This window comes from Danaus plexippus, assembly GCF_018135715.1.
Source record: "Danaus plexippus chromosome 22 unlocalized genomic scaffold, MEX_DaPlex mxdp_27, whole genome shotgun sequence".
Taxonomy (NCBI): Eukaryota; Metazoa; Arthropoda; class Insecta; order Lepidoptera; family Nymphalidae; genus Danaus; species Danaus plexippus.
The window spans coordinates 3,289,465-3,299,868 of record NW_026869855.1 but is presented as its reverse complement, the minus strand read 5'-3'; the positions used below and the strand labels follow the sequence as shown (position 1 = coordinate 3,299,868).

The 10,404-nt window shown below is 29.6% G+C and overlaps 1 protein-coding gene across 1 annotated transcript; it reads left to right on the top strand.

The window, feature by feature from the left end:
- Window positions 1-712: 712 nt before the first annotated feature.
- Window positions 713-2,247, top strand: LOC116773502 (attacin-like). The gene is made up of 3 exons (XM_032665964.2): window positions 713-972; window positions 1,208-1,399; window positions 2,028-2,247. Exons 1-3 carry the CDS (start codon window positions 779-781, stop codon window positions 2,227-2,229), a joined length of 588 nt encoding a protein of 195 aa, XP_032521855.2. The 5' UTR covers window positions 713-778; the 3' UTR covers window positions 2,230-2,247.
- Window positions 2,248-10,404: the final 8,157 nt, after the last annotated feature.

The window sequence follows — 10,404 nt, the reverse complement described above, 5'->3', positions numbered from 1 at the left end:
TGTGTTACCTTAAAGGAATCTTAGGTGGTTGAATTAAAGAATATTAGTCTTTTAAATAACATAATTTCTTTTTTTTTAATTATTTGCAAGGATTCGATTCCATAAAGCCTACTGAAAACATAGAAATAAAATTATTTTAATATTTAACAATGTAAAAACAGTACTTTGAATAGTATTTTGTATTTGCACGGTACTTCCCCTCCATACCTCAATCAATTGTTCCCACTTTGTAAATTTACACAATTTATTGGTCTGGACGTTGTTATTGAGATAGAGTTGTTAACTTGGTGAGTCCGCACAAATAATTCTATTATGATTCACATCCTTTGCGAACGTTTCATACTCCAAAAAGGGAATACCCTATAACCATAGTGTTGCGTGAATATCGATAGAATATTTTTTTTTTTTAAAGAATCCTCAAATCTTTCATAAAAAATCAGTTTTATTTATAAAGTACATATAAACTTAAAATTCTTACCTGTTATTATTTTTTAAGTCATTTTATTAATAATTCCTTTTTGTTGTTTGAGGATTTTCAATCACTCCATTTTAAATATTTTTAAACATCAATGAAGAAACGACTTCATTGTTATAGTACATGATGTTTTACTTTTAAAGTACATAAATTATCAAAAAAGGAAATAATAATATATAGATAGAATTTAATCGACGTCCCTATTTATGTTAGTATATATAAACAACAAAAACTTTTATGTGTCCATTTTAAAATTTTATATCGTCACTTTCGGTTACGGGATAAATAAATTTTTCCTTCAAGATGCCGTTGTCGGGTAATATGACTGTAAATGATGATAAAACTAAGAACTACTCCATTAATGCTGTGAAGGAAATTAACGGTGGTAAGGTTCTTGGAAGTCTCCATGTTCAGGGCTATAGAGATTCTGTGGATCCTACGAGAATTAATGCTCCTCCATACAATGTTGCAAACGCTAGCTTAGGGATTGCAAACAAGTAAGTACAAAAAAATTTATGTGTACATTTATTTTTTTAAATTATTCATTATAATAGTTACGGATGAAAAAAAGGCTTATTTATTGACTTGTTTTTAATTATTCCTAGATAATGCTTGAATGTCATTCTGCCCGTTGATAAGGCTGGTGTTAAACGCAGTCTCACATTAACGTTATATTATTTATTAGACTAATAATTGTAAAAAATATTTGACTTATCATTGGTTTTCATTTAGCGATGGACACTCAGTCAACATATCTGGTCAACACATACCCAACTTTGGAAACAGAGTGATGACGTCAGCAAACGCTAATATTTTGAAAACTGACAACCACCAGCTAGATGTCAACGCATTCTCTGCTACGACAATTCCGAAATCGATTCCAAATTTTCAGACCCATGGTGTTGGTATGGACTACGCTTTCAAGTAAGATATTTTTTGTATTTTATTGAACCAAAAGTATTCGGCCTATACAGTAATTAAATGTATATATGCATAATATTGAAAACAATTTCCTGCTTTTGAATGTATGTGTGTTTTAGTTATTACTTAAACCTGAAAAGATTCCAGGATTTGGTCAATGGTATACAGTATAAAATAAAATTACAAAAAAAAATTACATAAAATCATTAAAACTTCGTTACTTTTAGAAATAAAACCTTAATTATATGTTATAATTGCTTGCTAAGTGTTCCATTTTTTTTATATCAAAGAGGAAAACGAGAAGACAGCCTACTTTATGGAACGTAGTTACTGTCGCCATTTGCAACATAAGGGATGTTGCAGATGCGTTGCCAACCTTAGTTATGGAAGAGGGGAGGAAAGGGTGGAAAAAAGGATAGGGCAACCGTTTCGCTCACTCATCGGATGAAATGCAGCCATTAAAGGCTACTTAAAGCCGATCTACTGTGAAATGGTGGTACTTCCCCTTTCGTGCCAGCCCATGTACGAGCTGTAGTAACATAACCACAGCCAGGCCCTACATCCTTTAAACAATTTCCTAATAATATCACGTTACTAATTTTCCTAATAATATTTTGAGGAAAATTTTCAGAGATAAATTCGGTGCAAATGCCTCCGTTTCACATACACCAGCGTTTCAAGCAACGGACTATTCAATTGGTGGGAAAATGAATTTACATCAAACACCAAACTCATCCCTGAATTTAAATGTCGGAGCTAATAGACAAGATACAGCATTCGGTAGAGGAGATTGGAACAAGAATGCGTTTATAGAATTTAAAAAATCATTTTAACCTTAAACTCTTGATATTTTTCAAAAAAAAAGTATTCACATGTAAAATGTATTTGTTTTAAAATGAAATATTTATGCGCCATATTTTTACTTAGTGATTTCACTTCACTATAGTCAAATGTTATTAATATATGTATGTTGAAAAATAGAAACAAATATAATAAAATTGTATTTCCCTAATAAAATTCCAATTGAAACTTTAATGACATACCAATTTTTGAATGCGAGTTATTTACAATACATAAAATTATTTAATACATTTTCAATCATTGTAATGTAAATATATAATATGAAAGTTGAGTTTATTCACTTAAAACGATAACTTGATAACAATCGATAAAAAACTAATAAAACGTTCTAATTGAGGCATAAAAGCAGTAATTGTTTTTCATTCTATTCATTTCAATGGACTTATAAAGGACGAGACATTATCTAGGTACTAATATAACACTATTCAGATTATATAGACATAAATAATTATTATATATCGATAGTATTTTTTGTTATTGATTTTATATATCGATTCAATGTCACTGTCAAATTATACATTTCATTTCTTTAAAGGTTCTTCTCGGTTTAATTTATCAATAAAATTTGCAAGTTTATGACAACGTTAAAGAAAAAATTAATTTTATAAAAAAAAAAAACAAATATTTAAAGGAAGTTATACTAAGAACAGTCGGTTGTATTTCTACTGTTTTATGGCGCATCCATAAAATGAACAATAAAGTTAATTTGTGACAGGACTTGTTTTGAATTGGGTCACTGAAAAACTTTATGTTCTCTTTATTTATTTTATCGTTTTTTTTTAATCATTTAATATCTAATACATTAAACGTTGTTCATTTAATTATTATCGATAATTAAATAAGAAAGCTATATATGTCATACTCCTAATTTTTCTTATTACGCAAATCTAATACATCTACCGCAATTTATCGATAAGACATATGTATTAAAGTTATTAACGCAAGTCATATCCTTAAACGTAACATGCTCGTTGCATACTAAGTCAGAATTTCAAAATATCATACGAAATTTCCAAACAACATTAGATAGATAAAAAATAAGTGTATACTTAGACAGGATAAACACTGAAAATATTCAAAGCCGGAGGGATTTTATTTTATAAACGGCGAAAGCAAGCAGACAGTGATAGTTAAGTGCTTAATGTATCTGAAGAGCGTCGTGCGCCTGGAAATTGAAATTGCTAAAGTCTTTGTTCCTTGAATAAGACAATTCTGTCGTCAACTGAGTTTTTATTGATAAATGTATCTCAATATTACCCAATTCCATACTTTACTGTATTTAGACGAGTTTTTAATAACTAAACCCTTTTTAATGCAAATGTTACTATTCATGATTAAAAAATCACAGCAAATAAATTCATAAGTACATGTTGAATATTCTCAGAAGATTTTCATAAATCATTTTTATATAATATGTAAAAGATAAAATAAAAAGGGTGGATACTTAGGTATAATATAATAATTTATATGAAAATAACATCCTTAATTTTGCTTTATTAGTAGTGTTATAAATAATATAAAAACTGTAATAGATCTCGAGACCTAACCTTAACCAAAGTCTACTTTATGAGAGTTATTCAGTTTTAATATTTTGCCTGCGAAATAAGCTCTAATGGCGAACGTTTATGATAAAGGCTTTCATTAGAGTATGTCATGCGTTATAAGTGTTTTCTCTTAAGATTTAAATTAAGTGTCGTTTGAATGTATAATAACTATACAAATTTATTTTAATTCAAAAATGTGAACTAACAGTCCAGACTCTGTCATGAATAAAGTGTTTTAGTAAGACTTGAACGTTTTGTTATGTAAATAATGAAGTCTATTAAAAATTTAAGATGAAGTTCTTTCTGTTTTTACGAAAGTGTGTTCTCGAAAGAATCTAATAAGTATGTAAGGGTGGGAGCACAAAGCCTAAGCTATTATGAAAGCGCTTTTAAAGTCGATGTAGGGAGGCCATTTTAAAAGAATAAAAAAATACTTTGCTTCTGTTAAATGTAAAAAGGATTTTATTTCCATTTGTTGTTTTTTTTTATTTTCACAGATGGTTTTAAATTATTTATTTAAAAGTAGTAACTGTATTTTTTTTTAAAACAAGCAAAAAAAGGTATCGAAAGAAATATTATATAAGTTGTATAGTCGTTAACGTTCATACACTTTCTAAGACATTTTCTAAAGTCTTCTGTTATTCTAAATTATATTCACACCTACGCAAGAGGCTGTTTTCACAACAAATTATTCTAAATTGGGAATTCAAACTTTTGTAAACACGTTCGAGTATAAATTGAGTTAATAAAGTGGATAAAAGGGAATTTGAACGCTTAAATTAAGAAATTATCGCAGACCCCTTCTAAGTTGAAATTTTCCCTCTCGCTTTAATACATTGCTTTATTCAAACGACTTACACCTCTTCCTTTCACTGTGGGAAAATTAAATAGGCCTATTTGAAATTCACGGGGTGGTTATAAAACATATTCATTTTTAATTATTACATCAATATGTTTCGCCAAATTCTTCCTCAATAAGACAAACGAATTTTTTGTGACGGGATTATATTGAAATATAATTTAATATTTTACAGAGTAATAATCTATAAACGTACGAACGATTTAATAAATACAGGTGAATAAGCAATATCAAATTCAAAAGCTGTTATCCACAATTTAACAAATGGGATTCTGTTAATGAATTATCCACGTGAACACAAATATATAAAAAATAATATAAATAATATACACGTGAACAATAACATCCTCATCATCATCGTCCCAAGAGTCTTCGCACACTCGTCGTGGTCATCACGTAGCAGTGATCTGTATACATGAGGACTTAAGAAGGGAAGATAGTTGCAGTTGTTTCCCCTTGCCTTTTGCACCAGCACTTTTCGGGGCTATTTAGACCCCAAGGCTTGCTGTGTTCTCTTCCAGCCAGTTTCCCGGCTGGGTTTTGTAGCTATCCTGTCACTGCTTAGTAAGAACAATAACATAAATGGACTAAAAAAAATATTCTATTAGGTTAACACTTGACAAAGAATTAACTTGAAATGTATATATAAAATTAAATTAAAAACTTATCATTGTTTTCACGTTGTTAATATTTATACTTATGTTTAATATATGAAAAAATAAAAGAAACATGATAAAGTCATATATAATTCACAATTGAATAATGTTAGTCATTAATGAAACTATTAGTCTGTAACTGTGATTTTTTGTTGCACTATAAATTAAATGCAAAGTAACTATTTGTTAACCGTAACTTAAAACGAAAAAAATATACATCTACCCACAGCATTATCGCCTTAAGCGAAAAGAGCATATAAAATTCGAACAAAAAGCAATTTAGAGTAGATATTCTTTTCGGAAAGCAATTTAATTGATATAATCCAAAAAAAAATTATTGAAGTGAATGTTTTTATATTTATGGATTATTTTTAAAAAGCGTAATTAAATTTTTTTCATATTTTTTTCGTTTTACAATCGTGATTGTTAATTGCTATTGTTTTTGAAATTTTCCTCCATCATTATTCTATATATAATTTTTTACATCAATTTATAGAACTTTAAAGTAGTTAAACAGGATTTCGATTATAACAATTTTTATGATGAGATCTAAGACTTCCGAGAGTATTCATGAAAATAAAACTAATATTTTTCGGTTTTACTACGCGATTTTTTTTAAACTACATAATACATTCGACGAGATGTGAATGTCTGCCCGTGAACACGGTTGCTGAAAAGTAATCGAAACGTCGGTATTATGTAGTTTTTTAAAATGAGACGAAACTTCTCAGCATTCCATGGATTCACCGTGCAGGTGCCGGGTCCATCCCGTTGCATGGAGAGGACCTTCAACAATGCCTGGGACTTGCGACCCAGGTGTAGATTCAAGGGGCTATTTAACACGCGTTAAACGCTCACCTCCACCGTCCAAGCTCCTCTCTCTACCTAACCAAATTTGAAAGAACCTACTAGGGCTACTTCGAAGTACGTTCCAAGAATGAATTGATATTAGTTCTGGACAGGTCCAAGTCTTTTAGTAGGTTGTAGAGATATTTAGCCGTTATACCTCTCCCTCCCACTTCTACCGCATACAAATCCACGACGAACCTATTTCGAGTGAGTTTGTTAATGAGCTCGTAATATTTATTGAACTTGATGACATGGTCTTTTGAGGATGTTGGTTTCCAAAGGCACCGTAAACTCTATTATCACAACGCACTTTAAAATTAGCGCATATAAAAATATGTCCGGTCTGGTCGCCGTCGTATCCATCATTATAGTCCATTCCGAAGCCGCTTTAAGGATAGACTACGGTTTGACGTTTGATTTTGTAGACCTAGTGCCGTCTCTCACAAAACCTATTGATCGCTCGTTTGTGGTTATTTCCCTTTGAGCTCTGGTTACCGAAAGACTAACCGCTTCACGTATAATTTTCAGAACCTTATCGTCACGATGCGAGTATTGACCGCTATCCAAGAGTACCTTACATCCTACCAGCAAATGCTTAGCAATTCCAACTGCCTTCCCACAGATATAGTAAGTTTTTTCGGTACCTTTACTCCATCTTACTAAATTACTCTGATTTGGGAGAGTCATTTGGAATGCATTGAGATAAAATTTTAGTAATGCTAGGTGTCAATCATGAATTAAGGTGCACCATTTAAGTGCCAGTGGCAAGCAAAAGTCTCATGTCTAACCACTCGTTCTGCATATCTAAACTCATTGCATGGATCTCATATTCATCATTTTCGTCTTGCCGAATAAAAGACTTATTACATACTCCTAAACTAAAATAAAATAAAATTCGCGTAGTAAATCCGAAAAATATTAGTTTTATTGTAACAATTTTGTTAATACTTACTTACTTACTTTGTAAATACTTACTTGAAATAATTCTTACGTTTTATTTCACTTTTGAATTAATTTATATACCTACTTTTTGGCCCTACAAGATCTCGTACTGATAAGAAGCCTGTAATTTTCAAATAATTATGTTTACAAATAAAACAATAGTTTTATTTAAGACATGATCTTTAGGATTTAAATTTCGATTATTTTTTACCATACTTAGAAATTAATAAAGATTTATTTATATTTTATTTAGTATTTTAACAGGTGTTAGAGAAAAATAAGTATTTATTGAAGTGTATTGGTTTTATTTTTAAACCATTTGTGCTTATAGTAAGTAAAAAGACTTTACAGGAAGAATTTTTTAACAAAGTGATTAAGCAAGTGCTTTGTTAATATAAACAAAACTTTTTTCTTAAATTTTCTACTGTTATCTTTTCTTCACATTGGTTAGATCGTTATATTGTATTGCACTTAATTTAAATTCGTGTTTTTTTGAAATGCTTGTGGCCATTTCATTTCAGATTACCTTTTGATTATACTTTATTTTTCAGTTTCGACCAGTAATGTAGTTATAATATTAATGTATATATTTTACTTACAGTGATTTTATTACTTACCGTTTTTTTAAACTTTGGCGGCAACAATTTCTAGACTTAGTTTTATAACAGCTTAAAATTTCAACGTACACTTTGTACTTTGATATTTTTTAAATAAATTAAAACAAAGATTTCGTACTTATAGTTGATTATATTGGCATATTTTCGTGATAATAATATAATTGATTGTCAATTAGATTTTAGCAACCTGACTAGCTGTTTGCTGAAATAATGTTTAAAATGTATACTATTACAAAATTATTAACATTTCACACGCTATAATACGAAGTTGGTGCCATTTAAAACGCTACTAATAGGTCTGGTGGCCGAAACATTGCAGAAATACGATCAATACAAAACTTCCTTATCCTGTTATTCAATGCCTTTGTAGACCACGCGGACCACAGGTCTACAAAGTAAGCCTAAACAATGCAATACACTGTCTAATTAACATGTTACTAACTGCCAGTCTTGTATAGAATTTTATAGAAATGTTTATAAGTGATATAATATATTTTTATAATTAACTAAGGTTACTTACAAGGCAATCGAAATCTTTGCGAATAAGGTACGATGTACAAATACCCCGACGTTTCTATGGATTCATCTCAAATATTTTCAGAAGCTTTTTATTGATGCATTCAATTTATAGTTCAATCTTATGATTTTTTTTAAATTGAATTAATAAAACTAAGTCATTTAAAAAACTCAGGATTTGTTTTTATTTGGAGCGGTCGAAAATTTTATTGTTACAATAAAAACTAACGGCTTTTGTAACCATTAATAATTTATACAAATATACTAATTTGATAATTCTGAAATATATGACTTTATTTACAGTTTGTTCCTAAAACGATTATAACGTCTCTTAATGAAACGCACTTAAGGGTCGGAGTTTTTTAATAAAATTCATAATGGTTAGTTAATCCCTATTCTATATTGACCAAAATTAAGTACATCATAGAATATCAAAAAGATTTTTAAAATATCGTGTAGTGTACGATTTTTTATAGAATTGTTGATAAAACAATTCTAAAGACAAGAGAAATAAAAATGGACTTAAGAGTATTTTCAGAATCCTTAGAACAAGTTATCTCAATATAACGGTTTAACTATTTTCCCGTATAAACTATCAATGGGTCTGTAATAAATCACCGCATGTAATCGTATCAGCAGCGATTTATGAATGAAAACGTCGAACCTTTGGTCTAAAGTGACGATGGAAAATTTGTAACTAGGACTCTAGTCTGTATCAGTATTGAATAGTAAGCAAATTATTTATATAGTCATCGGACCATTTATACCGCTTCACGAACCAAAACAACTGATGTCGTCTCAGAAACTTCCACAGACATATCTTCGTAATTTGATCTTTAGATGAACATGGGACGAAAATATATCATACTGATTTAATACCACGACTTACTTCAGAATATTAAGTTTAAATACAAAATCCGAAATCAGTAACACCTTAATCGAAAATTTAAAAACAAAAACATATATTTATATAGGTATTTAAATTTGGTGAAAAAATAAAATTTCAATCCCATAACTTCAGTTTACACATTAAATGATAATTGAATGAATGGGCGGGTAAAGGCCAGTACCGAATTAATCAATGTTTGAACACGAACAGCGATATTTGAGTCCATACATCATTTATCTTCGGAAATTCAAATATAAATTTGTGTATTTCATAACGGAATCATTCTTATTCTATAATCGTTTTCAGTTTTAAATAATTTTATCATACTTAATTTATTTCCACCGTTTCAAAAGAGTATAAAATTGATTTTATACGAGTTTCCCTACTGTTAAGACTCTTCAAAACGTGGTTGAGGAAATGAAGCTGTATAAACAAACGCCAGCTATAGCCTCTTAACGTGCTCTGCAAGGCAAAAGGAGGATTAAGTTATTACGCCTCCGTCAATTTGGTAGTCGCCCTAAGCTTGTCTTAGTGGACGATGGGAAATCTGGGTCAGAAGGGTCTTATAATCAGCTCTTAAGATATTAATAAAAGAAATGGCTTATTTATTACAATATAACAACCGATTGCTATACTATTCTAAACAACTATATATTATAACATATAATATCGTTATTTGGACAATACAATCAATTTAAAGATTAAAGAATTTATCTGTAAGAAAAGATTCTATTGTTAGATTTTCTACAAAGGTTACGATCTATTTTAGGTTCACAATAAAAACTTTACAAAACTAACCTGTAGGAAAAGAAACGAAGCTCATTTAAAGCTATTAATTGACAATGTTGATTCCAAAACCACAGATAACAATACTTAGTGTTTATCTTTACATATATATATTAATATATTTGTCTGATAACTTTTTGCTCTTCTTAACTTCTGTATTACTCGCCCTTTCGGTCATTATTCTAAATGCATTTTTTTTTATTTTTACCTAATTGCAACATATGACAATAAATTAATAGGTTAATCGAAAATACGTTGTAGCTTCAATTGTTTAAAACTCTTGATATAATATAAACTCATTTTATTATTCCCAGTAAAATAGATTTTTGGCAAAACATATTTCCCTTTTCTGCCTGAAGCAGGCGGAACAGCAGATTGTTAATCAATGTTTCTTGATTTGAATAAATAGGTATTAACAAACTGGGAACTTAAACGACGTTTAATATTTAAAATTTTAGAGTAGCAAATATCTCCCAATGTTGTAATTAT